The following is a 21,861-nucleotide window of genomic DNA, read 5'->3' on the forward strand; positions in this document are numbered from 1 at the left end:
GCTGGTCTCACATATAACAGTACCTTTCATTTTTATGGCAAATTCCTCCTCTTCTCATTTCATTCAATCATGACCTTCTGAAAGTAGCTTTCCTTGAATGTTTCCAGGTGCCTCTCCTTTGGGTTCTCATGGCACACTTTGTATATCCTTCTTTTAATGAATTTCTCACACCGTTTAATAATTTTTCTCTCCTGAGAAGATTATGAACTCTTACAGTTCCTGTACTCCTCAGTATTCAACAAATACGTATTGAGTGCTCATATATGTCAGGCAGTCTTCTAGGTGATTGTGATATATCTGTGAATAAAAGGCAAAGACATCTGTCTCTCTGTAGTTAACATTTTTGGGAGAAGAAAACAATAAGCATATAATACATGGATTAATTTTGTAGTATGTTAGGTGGTAAGCAATGGGGGTGTGGAAAAGGAAAGAAAATAGACCTTGGTTAAAATAGGGTAGTCAAGATAGGCCTCATAGGAAAAGCTAAATTTGAACCCTAGTCTTGAAGGAGTCTACATTGCTTAATTTCAGTATTGTTGTGTCTTGGGAAATAGACCTGAGGAGGTGGAGACAGATGGGGCAATAACCATTTGATGGAGCAGTCAAAACACACACTACACTTATTAGTTAAGTCCGCCATCTTATATGGGTACAGTTCATGGCGCCCAAAACAATTCAGTAATAACATCACAGATCACCTTAACAAATATAATAATAATGAAAATGTTTGAGGGATGCCTGGCAGGGTCAGTTGGTAGAACATGGGATTCAATCTCAGGGTTGTGAGTTCAAGCCCCACATTGGGTTTGGAGTCTACTTAAAAAAAAAAAGAAAAAAAAAGAAAGAAAGAAAATGTTTGAAATATTGTGAGGATTACCAAAATGTGACACAGAAACACCAAATGAGCAAATGCTGTTGGAAAAATGTCACCAATAGACTTGCTCAACACAAAGTTGCCACAAACTTTCAATTTTTAAAAAATGCAGTATTTGCAAAGCTCAATAAAGCAAAGCACAGTAAAACAAGGTATGCCTGTATTCACATGCTCACTTGATGTTTTTCTTTCTCCGTGGTTTTGTTAATGCTGTTATCTGGGGAATGTTACTCATTTGCTCATTTCTGCCTTTTAAAAATCTACCCATCCTTGAGGACCTAGATCAAGTTATTTGTACCATCTCTGGGTTATATATTACATGCCACCTAGTATTATTATAATTGTGGAATTTTATGGGATTTTAAGTTCCTTGATGATTGTAGCTGCCTTTTGGTTATTTTTATTTTATGGTAACTCAAATACAGTAGATATTTCCTAAATATTTGTCAAATAAGTGAATGAACTTTAACAGTAATCTTACTGGAAGGATTATGTGAGGTTAGTGGGCTACTGTTACCTACCTTAATTTAAGATTATGACTGTCTCTAGGAAATGTATCATTTTCAAATACACAGGAGTAATCAAGAGACAAAAATCTGTACTCTCATCATTATTGAAATAATTGTAATACCCACTGTGTAAGACTGGATTCTAGCATTTTTACATCACTGTCGAAATAACCCCCCATTTCCTAGCATACACAATTTTTAATGTTATAAAATACTTAAGAATCAGGTTCTGGGCATAGCTGAGCACTTAATAATTGCCCAAAACTTGACACATAAGGAAACATAATTATCTTAGCAAATCTAGAAGCTGGGAGTTGAGCCAAATGTTAAGACACATAGATGGCTATAATAAAGTAAAGGTTGTATTTGGCTCAGCAGGCACCAAATAGCACAGATACTAAATGCATGAATAGCTATCATCTATGGTCTTCTTTTAGACTTTTATGTACTTATCTCCCCTTGTGGCAACGGGTTTCCTCACCTCTATCCCTTGCCATTTGTATTTGTATCTTTCAGTGAAAGGCAGTGATCTAAGCGGGGAGAGAGGGAGGTTACATTATATTTTTGCCATATTATGTAATAAAGTACATCCTAATAGGATTCAGCAAATTTACGCATCCTAAAAAGTTAGGTCAGGCAAGCAAGGGTGGCAGAAATAAAAATCCAGTGTTGGGACTGTTTAGCTGTATCACTGAGGAAATAGTATTATGTACCTAGAGCGCATTGGGGCAAAAAAGTGAAAGTCCCAAAGATAGATAGATCTTAATTTAATATTCAGATCAAGATTTAATGAAAGTAATTTCAGGAGAAACATGGGAAGAAATCACGATTTACCTAGGATATATCAACCTTCAAATTTGTAATGTTTATTTTTTTTTTAAGATTTTATTTGTCAGAAAGAGAGAGAGCACAAGCAGGGGGAGCAGCAGGCAGAGGGAGAGAGAGAAGAAGCAGGCTCTCCGCTGAACAGGGAGCCCGATGTGGGGCTCGATCCCAGGACCCTGAGCCAAAGGCAGACTCTTAACTGAGCCACCAAGGTGCCCCCAAATTTGTAATGTTTATACCAATGGCATGTCCCTATTAAGTTTAGAAGCACTTCAGCTATTAACTCATCATTAACTCATACATATATTTTAACTTCATTTTTAAGAGAAACATTAGACAAGGAGAGGATATCAGTAACTTTAGGAGTAATTGTTTCTGTTTTTCTTATTTGAGATTTGTAAAATCCAAGCCCTCTGTTAATATTGAAATTGCTACTATTGTATTTCCTTTGCATTCTTGTTCAAGAGTTCTGCAGTATTGTTTATTTTATAATATTTGTACTTTATTGCTCTGTACTTTAGCATTCTACTCAAAAATAACGGGAATCTGGATTATTTTATTCTGTTGACCTTAAGTTTTGAAGAGAAGGTTGCTGTTACAAAGATGTAAAATGCTCTTGCCATCAGAAGGGTAGAGTCCTAAGGACAATCCCCCCACCTTTACCACTAGTGAACAAAAATAGCTCTTAAAATAGACTTAATTTTTTAGTTACATAGCTTTTATTGTTGGATCAGAAAATGAATCATCATTTTTAGAAATCCTTATATTTTAATAAGCAATTTTTTATTAACCATGAAACTCTGTAAGTTATTGTCTAATATGATAGAGACCTAAAGCTAGTTTGAATGATATGCAGAAAGAAAAACTGTTCATTAGATGTTTAAACATAAAGGAATATTAATTTTGCAGACAGGCCAGTGGAAAATATATTTAGTAGTAAAGAGCAAATATAGTTGTGTATTTTAAATATAGTTGTATATTTTTCTAATCATGATTATGTAGAAAATGTGGAAAGGGTAAGAAAAGGGTAGGAAAAAAATTGCATTGAATGTTTGTAACCTATATGCTCTGTAAACATATAGTATATTTCGCTGTAGCCTTTTGTTTAACTACAAAATTACAAACATAATTTTAGACATAACCTTAATGAGCTTTATTTTTGTAGTTTAATAAGAAAGGAGGTTTGTGAGAGATTGATGTGCTTCAATAGAACCAGGAATATGTGCCAACTGAACTAAGATATCAAATGGGAAAACAAAACCTGTAAAACACAAAAAAACAAATGGCAATGGGAGTAGAAAGAACTTAATTTACTGGCAAATAATATTAACTTATAGTCCCTAAGAGCATTGCAGCAGAGAATAATACTTCATATTTTAGTGATGAAATTAATGATTTATCAAGAAAAGATTATAGACTACCTGAATGGGACACCTAAAAAGCAGCATCAAAAGTTCTCTCGTTCTGCCTCTCTTTAATGGCTCCCCTGTTTTTTTATGGAATGTGGGTTGTTATGGTGATGAGAGGGTACCTAACAGGAAGGGGATTGTAGATCTCATAATGTGGGGAAGGGAGCTATATCATCTTCAGGAAAAGTCTGAGATTACTCCTTTGAGCTGGACTTGGTGTTTCACTGTGCCTTTATGTCAGCACACAGCAATGAGGTCAGTACTTTTTTCAAAGATTCTACATACCCGTCTGATCTGTCTTCTCTGTCAAATGTTTTTGTAGCAGTAATGCTGCCAAAAAACACGGGAAGCATTATTTGTGTGTATGTACAGTTACATATATAAAACAAATGTCTGTTGAATGAGTGGCCAGAAATACCTATATTATTATTTAGTAGCTTAAAGTGGGAATAGTTTTGGGTTCAGGGTGAGGCCATCGAAGTAGGTTGCTGAAAGTTAGGCAGAAGCAAAGGTTGTAAGAATTCTAATGGCATGGTGTTGTTAAGGGGAGGTGGATATAATGTGGCATTCTAGTAGCACTAATGGAATACATTTCTTTCTGGTCATATCATTGATTCAGCAATTTTCTTTGAGCATGTGCCCAGTGCTAGGAGCTGTTCCAGGAGTTGAGAAGAAAATGATAAGCAGAACAGATCTGTCTGTTCTGGTGTATATTCTGGTGAAGAACACACACACGATAGAAAATGTAAACACAAACCCCTTTTTCTATAGCCCCTTTTAATTATGTCTGTTGTCAATAAAGGAAAAAACAGGACTTTGCCTATTAGAAATTGTGTGGCAATTGTAGTTAGGTAGTCAGACCTATGCTTATAGCCCTATTTAATTCTATTTTAACTGTCTAATATTTGTTTTAATTTTTTTAACATAGCCTAATTTGGATTATATTTTATCATTTTTTCTTTTCACAATTTACTGATTTTATTTTAATCATTACCATTGGTGTATCCCGTTAGTATAAAATTCATTGTCTCCATGGTTGGCCATTTGTCAGCAACTTGACTTAGTGGATAGTTTTGAGGCCCCCAGTAACTCCTGAAGTTACTGGCTATTCAGATAGTTACTTGAAGTGGTACAGTTCTCCATACTTTCTTGGTCCTGGTCTGCTCTTTTTTTCTTTTTTTCTGTTTCCTAGCTTTCTTTTTTTTAATTGTGATAAAATATACATAACAAAAAAATTATCTTTGTAACTTCAGATGTACAGTTCAGTGGCACTGAGTATATTCACTGTTGCACTACCTTCACTATCATCCATTTACAGTAAGAACTCTTCATTTTGCAAAACTGAAACTCTGTACCTAATAAACAATAATTTCTCATTCTTCCTTCCCCCAGCTTATCTTTGTATTTTAAATGTTCTTTTTCAGTAGAAAAGTGGTTTTAATTTCATAAGTAATTTAGCTGTTTCTTTTCAACCAGTGAAATCTTGCTTGTGTTGTGACATTTAAAAAGATACTAGAGAACAAGTACCTGTGGGTTCTGTGCCCACAAAGTGGATAAGACATGGAATTAAGGCCAAAGTACAAGAGTTTAAATGCTAGCTCCTCCACTTACTGCCTACGTGACCTTATTGAGTTACTTAACATCTGTATGCCTCAGTTTCCCCATCTGAAAAATGGAGATAATAATGCTACCTACTTGTAATATTGTTATGAGGATTAAATAGTTAATACATGTCCCTTGAGGAATTTACCGTTAAGTTATAGGGTAAGACATATGCATTTGGAAAGTTAACAAATACTGCAGTGTTATAAATACCTAACAAGTGATACAGAATAAATGTAATAGAAATGATAGGAAGGAGAGGTCATTAAGATTGTGGTCCCCAGAATAGGGTTCATGGAAAGAAATCAAAAGAAACCTTCCCCAGGCCCCTTGCCCCCGCATCTCTAGCAGCATCTGGGGTTACATGCTCTGCTGTCTCCTGGCAACTCACACACTCTTCCTTTTCATCTAAAATGGAAACAGATTTTCCTGCTTCTGTCTAGACCCAGTGCCACCAGTGGAGTCTTGGATTCTGTTCCCTTTTGCCTGCATTTTTCTCTCTTCCACATCATCAATTTCTTACTGTCTGATGGGTCATTCTTATTATTGTATGAGCATGTTGTAATTGCTCTCACTAAAAACAACACATTTTTTAGTTTCTTGACTCCACTACTACCAGCCACCACCTTATTTCCGTATTCCCCTCTGCAGGAATACTTCCAAAATTGGGCTAGAATTAGCTCTCTAATTCTGCTCCCCACTTTCCTCTCTCAAATCCATTCTAATCAGGGTTTGCCCCTATGATTAACCAGAACTGTTCTCATCAAAGTCTCAGTGACTTCCACATTGCTAAATCCAGTGGTCAATTCTTAGTCTTCATCTTATTTGACCTTTCAGCAGCGTTTGACAAAGTTGATCCTTCCTTCTTGATACACTTCACCAAACTTCCAGACTCCACATGCTTAGTCTTCTTCCTGCCTTACTTGGTTGTCCTTTTCCAGTCTTTTCAGAACTTCAGACTAGGATATCTAACTGCCTACTCAGCGTTTCCACTTAGATGTCTTATAGACTTAACCAAATTCACATGTCCAAAACCTGAAACTTCCCCCAAAATAGCTTACTCTTTCCCCCCAAAATAACTTACTCTGCCTTATAGGCTTCCCCTTCAGAGTTGATGGAACACCATCCTTCCATAACTTCTTTTTCTTGCTTCTCCAGTGGCATCATCAGCTAATCTTGTTGTTCTACCTTTAAATATATGCAGAATGTGGACCTCTTTTTACCACCCTGGTCCAAGCCACCACCATTTCTTGCCTAGATATTGCAATAAACTGGTTTCCCTGGTGGGTTTTTTCCCCCTTGTCCTACAGTGTATTCTCAACTCAGCAGCCAGAGTAATCCTATTAAATATAAGGTTATATCAGGATTTCTTAACCTTAGCACTACGGACATTTTAGGCCCAGTAATTTTTGCTGTAGGGAATTGTCCTCTGTGTTATAGAGTATTTAGCAGCATCCCTGACCTCTCTACCCACTAGATGCTGGTAGTACCCACCCCCAGTTGTAACAACCAAAAATATTTCTAGATACTGCCAAATGTCTGATGGGGGCAAAATCACCTCTGGCTGGGCACCAGTGACTTATATCACTTTTCTGCCCAAAACTCTGTGATGGTTCCCCCTTTCACTAATGTAAATGCTGAAGTCCTGGTGCTTATTAATAGCACATATGGTCCTACCTGACCTGGCCACTCCCTTTATCTCTCTGACCTTATCTGCTCTTAGCCTTCTTCCTTATGCTGAACCAGGCACACTGACTTCCATCTAAAACTACTTCTATCTGTTAGGGGCTTTGTTCTGTTTTCTCTACCCAGAACCCTCTTCTGGATTTTTACGTGGCTAATTCGTTCAGTTACTTCAAGTCTGCTCAAATTTCATTTTGCCAATAAGGCCTATCCTGGTCACACTATTTTATACTGCAGCCTGTCCCACTCCCACAATACTTCTGATTCCCCTTACCTGTTTTTTTTCCCCCATGGTACTTATTGCCTTGCAACATGCTAAATAATTTACTCTTGTTTTTGTGTTCATCACCGCCATTAGTATGTGTGCCCCACAAAGACACCACTAACATTTTTTCTCGCCTAAATTACCAGTGTTTCTGTCATTTTTTAAATGAGCGGAAAAGGTAAAGTTAGAGCTAGATATGGAATGATAGATGGGATTTGCATAGTTGTAGATTAAGGGAAGGCAGAGTGAAAAGAAAGATGTCATAAACAAAAGTCCAAGATACGGAAATGTATAGGTCTGTATGAAGATAGCTTTTTAGTATACCAGTCTGGCTGGAGTTAAGGGTTCAGGATTTGGTGTCGGAAAAAAATACATGTAGGAAGATAGGTTGGAACAAGACTGAAGGCCAGGTCAGAGAGGATGGACTATAATCCTATCAGAAATGGGAGTCATTTAAGATTTGTGAGTTAGAGAGTTCATAAAGGTGAAGGTAGTATATTGTGACAGACACTGTGGTTTGGCTTACTAAAAATCCATTCCAAATTCCTTCTAATGTCCCTTCCTGTGGGTTAGAGGCTGAAAAGCTGTAAATAGTTTCCAGATTCTCTCCAGCTAGGGCTCCAAATATTTCATTTCTGCCAATTATATGCACTTGTCTGAGCCTTGAATTCAGAACTGAGTTAAATGGCAAGAAAGGCAGGATATGAGGCATTTATTTTGCTGGAAGCAAGGCATTATAGTTCTAGAGCTAGTATATAGAAAATTGAATTCATTTAGTCTTCTAGTACAGACAAGTTATCTCATACTCCAACAGGTAAGGATAGTTTAATACGGTGTTTAATAGTAACTATAATCTTTCTAAAGCAGTAATCATTTATTCGTACTTTAGGCTTATCTGTACCTAAATGAGTGTGTTTTCTAATATACCTACCAAGTATGTATATGTTTATATACAAAATTTGCTATTCCATTTTTTTTTTTTAAGTTTATTTATTTCTGTAACCTCTGTCCCCAACATGGGGCCTGAATGCACTTTACATTTTAATAATGTTCTTTTTCCTTAAGAGAAAGGTATTACTAGCCATTTGTTATACCTTGATAGTAATCTTTTAAGTCTAAAAGGTTAGGAGCCCTATTTTAGTAGAGGGATTCCTAATTTAGAGATAAAATGTTATATGCTGTTGGTTTTTCCTGTATGTCCTTGCAGCTCCAGTGAGGTTCAAAGGGAATAAATCTGTCATTTTAAGAATTCCTTTCCTGCAGTGTAACCCCTATTTAAAAATGTATAATTTCTGGGGCACCTGGGTGGCACAGCGGTTAAGCATCTGCCTTCGGCTCAGTGCGTGATCCCAGCGTTCTGGGTTCGAGCCCCACATCGGGCTCCTCTGCTGTGAGCCTGCTTCTTCCTCTCCCACTCCCCCTGCTTGTGTTCCCTCTCTCGCTGGCTGTCTCTATCTCTGTTAAATAAATAAATAAAAAAAAAAAAAAAATTAAAAATGTATAATTTCTAGGATTAGGGTTCAATTTAGGGCTAGAATAATCGTTAGGGTTCGGAACCATATGAGGGTATGTGTCTATTATCCTGCAGTCCAGAGACGTCTCCAGAGGGGTAATTTTAGGGTTAGGGTTAGGCACATACCCTCACACTGTCCCTAACCGTAACCATTATTCTTTCCCTAAACTGAACCCTTATCCTAGATCTTAGGGACAAAAAGATTTGGTATATGTATGCAATGGAATATTAGTCACAAAAATGAATGAAATCTTGCCATTTGCAATGACATGGATGGAGCTAGAGAGTATTACGCTAAGTAAAATAAGTCAGAGAAAGACAAAAGCCATATGACTTCACTCATATGTGGACTTTAAGAAACAAAACAAATGAGCGAATGGAAAAAAGGAACAGAGAGGAAAACCAAGAAACAGACACTTAATTATAGAGAACACACTGATGGTTACCAGGCGGGGGCAGGGGGCGAAGATGGGTTAAATAGGTGGTGAGGATTAGGAGTACACGTGTTGTAATGAGCACCGGTTGTTGTATGGAAGTGTTGAATCACTATATTTTACGCCAGAATCTAATATTATACTGTATGTTAACCAACTGGAATTAAAAACTTTTAAAAATGTGTAATTTCTAAAACTGAAAGCCACAGACACTTTTCTTAACTAGGAATTAATATATTAGGTGTTTGTCTCCCTTGAAAAGATCTTCAGCTGTTAAAATTATCCTAGTCATGTTCATAAGAATTTGTACCTAAATGCAATATATGGTTGATCTTAGGAATCCAGTTTTTTCCCCATTTCTACCTCAGTTTGTGTTCTTTCTACCGTTTATTTCCTCCCATCCCCATCCATAATGTGGAAAAGGAAATTAATTCTTGACCCTATTGTGTTTATTTTTTAAGATTTTATTTATTTATTTGAGAGACAGCAAGAGGAAGGCATCCGCTTAACTGACTGAGCCACCCCCGCAGCCCCTGTGTTTAAACCAAAAATTCTTTTGAGTCTCCCTTCATTTTTAATGCATCGGTAAATGCACATAACACAAAAAAATAAATACCTAATATTGTGGCCCATTGTTTATATTATTATTTAGCTAATCTCATCATTGATACAAGATTTATATGGCATTGTATAACAAAAACTACTTCATATATTTCAATACTAATTCATATGTATTTAGTGTATTTAATAAATCCTTTTTATATTCTGTAAAATTTCTTAATTAACTTCTAATGATATAAAAATTCTTACTCTGACCGATATCAAAGGAATTGCTTACATCTTATGGAAGAAACGTTTAATGTTCATTTTGTAGGTTATTGAAGACAATGGTGTTCGAAGAGTTGTTGTGGTTCCTCAAGCACCAGAGTTTCATCCAGGCAGTCACACAGTCATACACCGTTCCCCACATCCTCCTCCTCTGCCTGGTTTCATTCCTGTCCCAACCATGATGCCCCCTCCACCACGCCATATGTACTCACCAGTGACTGGAGCTGGAGACATGGCAACACAGTATTTGCCACAGTATCAATCTTCACAAGTATATGGAGATGTAGGTAAGACATCTAAAATTATTCCTGTCTTATGGTGTTAGTTCTTCTTTACTTGGATATAATAGGTGCTTTCCTCCTATTTTATAAAAGAAATGACCAAACAATAATAATATCACAATCAGGTTTTATTACCAAGCACTGTGTTAAGTATTTCATCCTCATGATTAGAGGGAAAATAAGTTACATCGTGCAGCAATATTTAGTGGGGACATGTTCAGGCAAGAGCTTTTCTTCTTTGTTCTGCCATCTAGACTGAGGAAAATTTTCAGCCAGGAATAATCATACTGTTGTTAAATCCTTAAGGTTGTGATGCCACTTAACCAAAGTTGCTAGGTTCTGTAAAGGACTAGGGAGGGAGGCACAGGAGGAAACAAGACATAACCTTGGCGCCCAGGGAGTTAATAAATTGTTGGAAAGAATAGACAGCCACACACACACACAAAAACACAAAATAGTAGTTTTACTCTTTTCCTGTGTATTTAAATACCATCTGTATGCTGACAGCTCTCAGATTTGTGTCTCCAGCCAAAACCTCACCTCTGAGCTTCAGACTTATATTTCTAACTGCCTTCTTGATAACCACTTAAATGTCTCATGCATATCAGTTACATTGTTTCTAAAACATAAATCTCAATTATGTAGCCTGCTTTTCTCTGTCATCTTCATCTTGATAGATGGTACCACTGTCTACTCAGTTTGCTCAAGTGAAAACCACATGATCAAATTTATTCTTCCTTCTTTAACCCCCACATCAATTGGTATCAGTTTTATTTTCAGAAGTTTCCAAATTTTATCTACTTTTTTCCATTGCTACTCAAATCTAGTCTACTATTAGCTCTTGTCAGGATAACTGCAGCAGCTGCTGCCTTCCAGTTGGTTTTCTGCTGTCATTCTCGCGCCTAGCCATCCAGGCTTAGCCAGAGTAATCATTTAAAATAGAAACCAAACCATTCTCATATTTAAAAGATTTCAGTAACTTCTCATTACATTTAGAATAAAATCCTGAACCTTCTACTAGACCAGGATTTCTCCACGTCTGCACTCTTGATATTTGGGAACAGATGAGTCTTTGTTTTACAGTACATAGCTGTGCATTGTAGGATAGTCAGGAGAAGCCATGCCCTACCAGATGCCAGTAGCGTACAACTCCTACCAAACCCTGCCCTGTCCTCACCCAGTTGTGACAACTAAAAATATCTTCAGACATTGCTGAATGACTTGTAGGGGCCAAAATTGACCCTGCCTGCAACCTACTATCCTTGCTCTGGCCTCTGACTGCTTTGTCCCACCCTACTCCCCCTTCAGTTTTTCAAAACCTCCAAGTTCTTTTTGCCTCAGTGCCCTGCACATGATGTTCTCTCTGCCAGGAATGCTGTTTTCCTTTTTCCTTGGAAAGCTCCTTTTTTTTCCCTTTAGATTTCAGCTTTCAGAGAGACCCTCTGTGACCTTACCTTATTAGTTTCTCACACTGAAACCTCTGTTTCTTTCACAGAACTTAACACAATTTGATTTTTTTTAATTCATATGTCTTTCTCCCTTATTTGACTGTACACCCCCTGACAACTAAATCTGTTTTACCCATCACTTATGCTTAGCAGTACCTATCATTAATTTTTAGTAAACTTATAGAATAACTCTAAATACAGAATTTTAATTATACAGCACAGCCTATAAGTAATAAATATATGTTATGTCATATATATATTTTTTTCCAACTTACTTCTGTTGCCCAAGTAACACATTGATTCTGTAGTTCTGGGTGGGGTTTAGGTTTCTGCATCTCTAACAAACTCCCAGGTGAGGCTCATGCAGTGGTCTAGTGAAAACTTGAGTAGCAAGAGTTTATACTACAAATCTGTCTCATCCTTCTATTTTCTTTACTACTAATTATGATTGTTTTTAAAAAGGTTTTTGAGAAAATTATAAGAAAAAACTAGATGTTATAACTATTGCTATTTCACATTGTTAAAACCCATTGTTATTCAGAGGGGATATTAGAATACATGGATATGATTCACACTGTTATGAAGAAAAGTGAAAAATACAAATCCACAAGGGGTACAAATCTAAAAACTAGCTATCCAGTGATGGAAGACAAGAGTCATACTGTGTTTGAGTTTATAAGCCAAAGTGTCTCCACTAGATCCTAATAACTGACAGTAGTTTTGTAACTAGTAGCAGCATTCATGAAAAGGAAATTCTAGCTCTTTCATATAAATATATATATACAATGTGTATATTTGATATAAATGTTCATACAATATGTTGTCTTTTAATGTCTAGCTTTTTTTCACTTGGGCTTTTTTTTTAAGGCTTAGTTCAAAATGTAGCATGATCAGTACCCCATTCTTTCATATGGCCAAAAATGATTACATTATGTGGATGTAATTTTGTTTATCCATTTATTACTTGATGGACATTTGAGTTGTTTCCACTTTCTATCCATTATGAATAATGAATAATGATGCTTTGACCGTTGTATACAAGTTTTTATATAGACATGTTTTCACTTCTCCTGAGTTATACCTAAGAGTAGAATTGCCAGCTTGTCTAGTAATTCTATGTATAACTTCTTGAGAAGGTGCAAAAACTGTTTTCCCTAGTGACTGCACCATTTTACATTCCCACCAGCAATGTGTTGGAGAGTTCTAATTTCTCCATATCTTCGCTAAAACTTGTTATTGTCTTTTGATTCTAGCCATCCTGGTGAATGTGAACTTGGATCTCATTGTGGTTTTGATTTGCTTGTTTTTCATTACTGATATTGAACACCTTTTCATTTGCTTTATTAGCTATTTATATATCTTCTTTGGAGAGATGTCTATTCAGATCCTGCACCCATTTTTTTATTTATTTGTCTTTTTATTGTTGAGTTGTAATAGTTTTGATAAATTATGGATTCAAGTCCCTTAGCAGATACATGATATACAGATATTTTCTCTTATATTGTCTTTTTCACTTTCTCAGTGGTGTCCTTTAATGCAGAAAAGAAAAATTTTGGTGAAATCTGATTTTTCTTTGATAGCTTATGCTTTTGGTGTCCTAAGAAACTATTATCTAAACCAAAGTCATACATATTTACACCTGTGTTTCCTTCTATGAACTTAATAGTTTTACCTCCTACATTTAGATCTTTGATCTATTTTAATTTTTGTATATGGTGTGAGGTAGGTATCCAAACTCATTCTTTTATATGTAGGTACCCAAATTCCTGTGTTTTTTATTCAGATGTTATTGTACATGCCCTTATAATACTAATTTCAAGAATATTGTACTAATTTTCTTAAAACACTGATAAGTTAAAACTTAGAATTTTGAGCCTTTTTAAAAATATTTTTCTCATTACAGATTTTAAATTTAAAACAAAAATAAACTCTGGGACAGGTAACAATATTTATGAAGTGTATTGATTTTATTATAGTGACATGTGACTTTTATTAGAATAAATACATTCTTCTAAATCACAACCTTGAGTTTGTGATATCCAGAGATGCAGTGTTTTGTACCTAGACTCTGTTCTTAGTAAGCAATCCTATTTATTTCTTTTTATTAACTCCTATAACTTTATTTTTCAGTGATGTTTTGGTTTGTTTTTTTGTGCGTGTGGGGGTTTTGGGTTTTTTGGGGTTTTTTTTTGAGTCATAAGGGATTTTAGGCAGATGACGGTTTTCTGTTTACCTACTTAATATGTTTGAAGTTGAAAGAGATGCTAAAAGTGATGGCTACAAAAGAGTAAAAGAAAAAGAACTGTACGCAATTCAATTCAGTTCTTACCCCACCTAGGATTGTCGTAACATACCACCAAGCTGCTTCTGTGGAGGTTAATAGTTAATTGGGAAAAGATGAAGAAATTTATTTGATATATATAATTATAATCAAAAAGCTTGGTTCTCTCGGGTAGATGGAGAAGAAGAGAAATAGCTTTGTTTTGCAGAATTATTCTTTGAAATATTTTATAATAGTTTTCATGCAATATAATGATAGATTTATTTCCTATTCCTTTCTCATGTCGTAAATGTATTTGGAATAAGTGATGTTTTAAAATGTTTTTATTTCTTCCTAGATGCTCACTCTACACATGGAAGGTCCAACTTTAGAGATGAAAGATCTAGTAAAACATATGAACGCTTGCAGAAAAAATTAAAGGATCGCCAAGGAACACAGAAAGATAAAATGAGCAGTCCACCATCATCACCCCAGAAATGCCCTTCTCCCATAAATGAACATAATGGGCTTATAAAAGGGCAGAATGCTAGTGGTGTAAACGTAGGATCAGCAAAGAACAAGTCAGGGAAAGGAAAAGGTGGTACACAAATTGATACAGAAATAGAAGGTAACTATTTAAAATACTCAACTATTCCTGTTGGTAATTTTCATCATTATTTAATCAACTAAAAGTACATTCTTTCAGTTATTTAATCATGCTCCAGATAAACTGTTTTTAACAACACTTCCTAAATGTGAGAAGTTTTAAAACCTAAATTGTTACTAGGGTACTTCTTCTTACAATTTGGGAATGCTCAGTTCAGTAATTTCAACAACATTGCAAATTTTATTAGCCAACAGAAATTTCTCTTTGAAAAGAAAACCCTGGTAAAGTTCATCCAGATTCATTTTCCTCTCTTTCTGGGCCCTTTGACAAGGCTATGCTGGTTTTTATCAAAACTCTTTATTTCTTCCAACTTCTTTATATATGAGTACCTGAAAGCAACTCATGTCATTCACCAATCTATCTGTATATTCTGTAGTTAGGAATGAGTATTCTTCATTACTTTCTTAAAATCCCCTTATTTTCCTTGGACCTTTCTTTCCCTTGGACCTTTCCCCTAACCTGTGACTTCCACCATATGAACTCTGAGCACTACTTCCTTTTCTTTATAATTTCCATTCTCCACCAATACATTTTAATGCTTTAACAGCCTCATGGTTTGTACATTAACATTTATATTAACAAAAATGTTCACCCATATTTTTGAGACCTTCTGATCAATCTTTTTCAGTACTGATGTTTCACAAGAGTTAAGATAAAGTTACAGATATGTCAGTTATGGATATAAGTTATGGTCAAATCAATTAACATTTTTATTTTGGGTTAAGGCCAGCCAAAACGCAAATACTCGGGCGCCTGGATGGCTCAGTCAGTTGAGTGTCTGACTCTGAGTTTCAGCTTAAGTCGTGACCTTGGGGTCATGGGATCAAGCCCCAGGTCAGGCTGCTTGAGATTCTCTCTCTCTGCCCCTTCTTCCCTAACCCGTGCGTGCACTCTCTCTCTTTCTCAAATAAATAAGTAAATCTTAAAAAAATAATAATAATACTCAGCTAACTTCTTAGCTGTTAAGAGGTATGAAATTGGGTAATGAGAATTCCAGAGAGTATTTTTTACAGCTATGAATAAAAATATTCTTTCTATAAGAAAAACTTAGTGATTGGTTCAGATATATATATAGTGGCATTATAATTAGGGATCCCAGTTAAAATGGGAATAGAAACTGAAGAAGAAAAATCCTGAAGAGCTACAAACCGCAGAATATGAACTAAAGTAAAAACTAGGAAATAAAAATCTCAGATTACCAACATAGTTTCAGAAGACATATTGTTGAGGGAGAGAGATGATTGTATTTAAGTTCATTAAATTTTTTTTTTTTTTTTTTTTTTTTTTTTTTTTTAAGAAAAAGACGAAGAAACTAAAGCTTTTGAAGCACTTCTTTCCAACATTGTCAAACCGGTGGTAAGTATTGCATGTATTTTCTTGACATTTATACTACGTATTATTCACATAGGATTTTGTGTATTTTAATTCAGGCTTTGCTTAAAACTTAACTATATTAGGGGCACCTGGATAGCTCAGTTGGAAGAGCACATGACTCTCAATCTTGTGGTCATGAGTTCAAGCCCCACACTGGGTATAGAGATTACTTAAATAATTAAAAAACTAAAAAAAAAAACCATAAGAATGTGATATCAATAATGGATCAATGTAGAACTGACATAAGAAAGATTTGTTAATCAGTGAAGCAGAATATTCAATTAAGAATTCATTTTTTAAACTAGGATTTAATATATGCTAAATGATATTGAAAATCATTGGAAGAGACAAAGATGTAATAGTGTGGGTACGACTAAGTATCAGTTTTTTAAAAATCCATCTATATGATTTCTGTAATAAATATATTCAGTTAACTCCAGATGCAAAAAGAGTTAAACTATAGAAGAGGTTTATATTCCCAAACCTTTCGTAAGTATACATGTAATAGAAGAAATAAAGTCAGCAAAAGGTGTGACAGCAAACCTGGCTACATAATATTTTCTGCTTATTTTTTATATAGCCTAAATAAGGCTGTCATCTTAATAGGAAAAATATTTGCATCAGATTTGACAGAAGATTAATTTTAATTGCTCACACAAATTGAACTTGTTAAACCCATTAAGACCCCAAAGTGTTTTTAACTAGTAATCAAAATTAAACTTCTCCGAAACCGAGGGCCCATTTCTTAATAAAAAGCTCCACAAACAAAAATGTTTTCCGCAACACTAATGTTAACAAAAATGAAACAAAAGAATTCATAAATTGGGATATTTTTACTGGACAGAATATTTTAACCGTTTAAAAATATGATTTTGAAGAATAAAAATATGCAAAGATGCTTTTGTAGGGAAAAATGCTAGTGAACAAACTATTTAGACACCGTAATTATAGTCTTAAAAAGGAAAGACTTTAGAAAAAGCTAAGAAAAAACTAGAAGGAAAACCAGAATGTCACAGTTCAGATTAGTCATTCTCTTTCTCTGCTTAAGAGCTATAACTTCACTGCATTTTAAAAGTGAGCTAATAGATGTGCCAGTGATTAAGATTGAATTTTTATTTTATTAGTTATATGTGAACTCTTTTATGGTGAAACATCTAAGTAATACATGAATATAGTAGAAATAAATTCCTTTTACCCACTCCTCTGATTTAGTCACAACTAACAGTTTGGGTTTCCAGTTTCACTTCATTTGTATGTGTTCGTCCATCGATATATATTTTTTCTTTTGTCTTTTTATGAAAAAGGGACCATACTGTACCCTGTTTTTCTGTGGCAGGCTTTTTTCACTGTGCTGTGCCTTAGCAAACTGTCATTACATTGTTTTTTCAGGAGCTACATAGTTACTCATTCAAAGTATTTTTTTTTTTTTAAAGATTTTATTTATTTATTTGACAGAGAGAGAGACAGCCAGCGAGAGAGGGAACACAAGCAGGGGGAGTGGGAGAGGAAGAAGCAGGCTCGTAGCGGAGGAGCCTGATGTGGGGCTCGATCGCATAACGCCAGGATCACGCCCTGAGCCGAAGGCAGACGCTTAACCGCTGTGCCACCCAGGCGCCCCATCATTCAGTCAAAGTATTGACATCATGACAACCAATGAAAATATTTATTGAGACTGTATCATATACTAATAAATAAAAAGCAAATATACAAACAAAATCAGATGTGATAATAAAAAGAGCTTTTACAGAACTAGGGTAATGTGATGCACTACAGACGAGTGGGGAATTACATTAAGTAGAGCAATTAGGAAAACCTTCTCTGAGCCTCTGAAGTTAGAAAAGTTGCAAAAGTTGGAAGGAATTGGAGAGGGAAAGCAGGAATAATCCTGGCAAGTTTGCCAGATAGAAAGAACCATCCTCTTTGGAACATAGTGCAGTGAAGGAAAGAGAAATACAAGATGTGGCAGAAGCAGAGTACAGGGCTTTCTCAGGCAGGATAAGCCCATTTATTAAACATTGATTAAAATATTTCTTGATTTACAAAACAAAACCTTCTATCTCTTCTCTGCAAAAAAAAAAAAAATCTGTGGTAAGATACTTTGTGCTAAGTTACCCAAAAAATACTTTGCTCTATTTTTGTATGGAAACAGAGTAGAAAAGTTGTCGTTACTCTTTTAACACCCTCTCCACAAAAGCTTGTCTTTTAATTTTATCCCATTTTAGGAAATTTGAGTAAGCCAGTCACTTATCTAATAAGCTACTATGGTCCTACTTTTTCTGACAACCCTAAATAATAGCTTTGGATGCTCTAGTTTCCTTTCATTCTAATTTGGGTTCTCCGAAAAAATTGAGCTCATACATGTAAATTAATGTAAACATACACAGAATTATTTCATAATAATAGCTAATACAAGTTTACTAGTTTCAGACTCTGTTCAAAGTACTTTGAAAACATATGCATTATTTAATTCCTAGAACAAGCTTGTATGTACTCTTTTCCCTATCTTACAGATGAGTAAACTGAAGCAAGAGAAATTCAGTATCTTTCCAAGATCTGTATATATCCAAATGTATATCACTAGATTGATAAAAAGAATTTGCAGGCCTTAATGGAATTGGTATTTGAATGAAGTTAATATTAGCAGCATTTACTTGTTACAGTCTAGATATTAAAAGCATAATTTTTCAGGCCATAAATCTTGAAATAGTTCTTTTAAAGAATTTCTTGCCCAGTATTATGAGGAAGATGTAATTTTGTAAAGTAAGTCCTGTGTCATAAAAGAAAGTTATGCTGATGGTTTTGTTTTGCTTTGTTTTGTTTCGATTTGTGTAGCTATAGCTCTTTTATTAAATTACTTGTGAATTGTGAAGTATAGGTCAGAGGTGTGTGTGTGTGTGTGTGTGTGTGTGTGTGTGTGTGTGTGTGTAGTTGTTTTTGCATGCTCTAGTTCATTTAGAGCACCAAACTAAATGTATTCACTTACTCCATAAATATTTGATCACTAATAAAATGCCACATGCTGTGCTAAAAGCTAGAGATAGAATGAAAAGCAAAGGACAGGCACGGCCCCTCCCCTCAGAATTCAGGTTAGTAGATTAAGTCATGCAATAAATATAAGATTATATCTGTGGAGTGCCAGAACAGAGATAGAGTGCTATAAGAATATATAATAATAGGGGAACTAGGCCCTGACAGGGATGTCAAAAGAAATTTCACTAAGGGAGAATGATGAACTGAAATTTAAAAAAAAAGTAGTAGTTGGGCACTGTGGAGTATGGGGGTTACTGTGGGTACAGTATTGCAGAGTGACCAACATTTGAAAAGTATTGAACATGACACATTTGAGAAACCAAAAAAGAAGAAGAGCTCACTCATGTGACTCAGGTGCAGGGTAGAGGGGAGAACATAGGCTAGACTCAGCCTCAGCTGCACATTCGGGAGTTGAGTGACCTGTCACTCAGCCTTTCTGAATCTGTTTCTTTTTCCATAAAATAGAATATAATGGTATTGTATTTCCTAACATGCTAGAAATAATTATATTAGATGGAAGTGTTTATTATTGCGCTTCCTTGAAAGGCTTCTTTGAAATTGTTTTAAGTCTCATTCTGTCAAAATATATTAACATCTTTATTTTAATAATGCTTAAAGTTAAACATGCCTTGCCTTTTATTCATTACCTTTTTACTTTCAGAATTTTTATCCCTTTCCTTTTCCTTTTAATGGTCGGTCACTGGAACATCTGACTCCAGGTTTCCTTAGACTGAACCTTTGAGTTATGTTCAGAGTAACTCTCCCACTTCCTAATCCCCATATCCATACAAGGGGATTGTTATTTCAGTAGCTTCCTAGCTAGACTTCATTTAACCTGACAGCTTTACTTCAAGAGTGGTTTTGATCCTTACCTAAGAAAGACCACAATCTGCCTCAAAAACTAAAATATGCTGTATTTTATATGTGTGTATAATCTAATCCAACCACTTTTTTTTTTTCATTTTTGCTTACTACCATCTAGTCTTTGTCAGTACTCAGACATATTTTTACATGGTCATGTCTATTTTCAGCTACTGACCAGAAGTGAATTCAGGATAGAAGCATTGTGTAATGGAAAAGGAACTGAATTATTCAGGTCCTAGTCACTGATGTGAAATGTTGGGGTCTGTGAGCAAACCATCAAGAAAGAATTCTTGAAACATCTTTGGTGCAAAAAAAGTGGTTTTATTAAAGCACAGGGACAGGACCCCTGCACAGGAAGAAGTGCACTGGGATTGTGAGGAGCGACTGATTATATACTCTCAAATTGGGAGAGGATTAGGGATAGTTTAAGTCTCTAAGGAATTTGGAAGCAAGGTTTCCAGGACCTGGAGGGGCTAGCTGCTGTTAGGATAAAGTCATTTACTAATATCTAATAACACCTTCGTCTTGAGACCCTTCAGATGTTTATCAGTGGGCCATATGTTTGGAGGATGATTGCTAACATATGTCTTGGGGAGGATAGAGATAAAGATAGTTTCCAAAGGAATTCAGATGTTAAAGTAAGACTGGAGGTCAGCCGGATAATGTCAAGCTGAGGTTGCCTTTTGCCTTTAGCAAAGTATTAACACTGAGGCAGTTGAGTTCCTGGAGGAAGGTCACTGTGGGTGTCCCAATTACTTATCAGTGGGCTGTAAGTTATAAGATAGTTTAATTTTTTTTTTTACTGTATTTCTTTTGCCTTTGTTCTCCACATCAGTCACTACCAATTAAGTGACTTCAAAAGTTATTCAAACTTTCTGAATATATTTCCTCTATAAAATGAAGATAGTTATATCTTTTTTGTTTACTTTAGAGGGTAATTTTAAGAATCAAATGAGATGTATGTAAAAGCAAATTTTACTTCTAAAATAGCATACAAATAGAAGACTCACTTCAGATGATTTCCAAACTGTATTTTTCTACCCTCATTATTCACCACTTTCTCTAGAACCACATCTCCTAAGGCTTCCTAAAGAATGTCCAAGTTTGTGGGCACTTGGTTGGCTCAGTCAGTAGAGCTTGCAACTCTTAATCTTGGGGTCGTGAGCTCAAGCCCACATTGGCCATAGAGCTTACTTTTTAAAAAATTGAAAAAAAGGAGAACATCCAAATGTGTATGTTTTGCTAACAACTAGAACTTCATCTAGAAAATTAATTTCTTACTCTTTTCTAAATTATTTTGTCTGTTGTTTCTCTGAAATGAAGAAGGGATTGGATTAAATAGATCCTTTTTGTTTTCTGTTTTCTTTTAGTATATCCATCAGTTATCACATACCCCTCCAGGTTTTCCTGATCATAATATCGATATCATCTTACATTTCGTCTTTAATTTTAATTCTTTAATGGCAAACTAAACTCCAAGCTTTATCAGTTCTTTTGCTTCAAATTTCTAGGATCCACTCTTCCCTGGCTTCCCACATACACACACAGTTACTACCTCATCTTTACACAGGAGTTTCACAGTAGCTTTATGGAAATCCACCTCCCTTTTCTTTATAACCCTTTAATAATCCTTTGAAACCAGCACCAGATAACACCATTTTTAGATTACATTCATTCCCCTTGGCCTCCCTGCACTATTTGACACTGTAGATCACTTACTATTACCCTTGTCTTCCAAGACATGATTGTCTTCCTCTTTCCTCTGTGATCCTTTTAATGGTCCTTTGTATTTCTCTTTTCCTCTTAATCTGTGGTTCTTATGGGAGTGAAATTACTAGAGAGCTTTTCAGAATACACTCATACATGCTCCTTGGACAACCAGCGATAAGCATAAGCTTAGGAAAAGAAATTACTCATTCCTATAATAGTTACCCATTTCTTTTCTTCCAAATTATATCCCATCCCAAGTCCTTTAAAATTTTATTAAAAATTCAC

At 35.3% G+C, this 21,861-nt stretch overlaps 1 protein-coding gene across 5 annotated transcripts in view; it reads left to right on the top strand.

The window, feature by feature from the left end:
- Window positions 1-21,861, top strand: part of FNDC3A (fibronectin type III domain containing 3A) — a 160,841-nt gene that overhangs the window by 88,903 nt on the left and 50,077 nt on the right. For all 5 annotated transcript variants that reach the window (XM_045796822.2, XM_045796826.2, XM_045796823.2 and 2 more), the window contains 3 exons: window positions 9,989-10,229; window positions 14,290-14,559; window positions 15,896-15,954. In XM_045796822.2, the coding sequence (XP_045652778.2) occupies window positions 9,989-10,229; window positions 14,290-14,559; window positions 15,896-15,954 (570 nt within the window). The remainder of the gene's footprint in view (window positions 1-9,988; window positions 10,230-14,289; window positions 14,560-15,895; window positions 15,955-21,861) is intronic.

The sequence above is a fragment of the Ursus americanus genome, chromosome 10, assembly GCF_024610735.1.
Source record: "Ursus americanus isolate L20-20 chromosome 10, mUrsAme1.1.p, whole genome shotgun sequence".
NCBI classification, from domain to species: Eukaryota; Metazoa; Chordata; class Mammalia; order Carnivora; family Ursidae; genus Ursus; species Ursus americanus.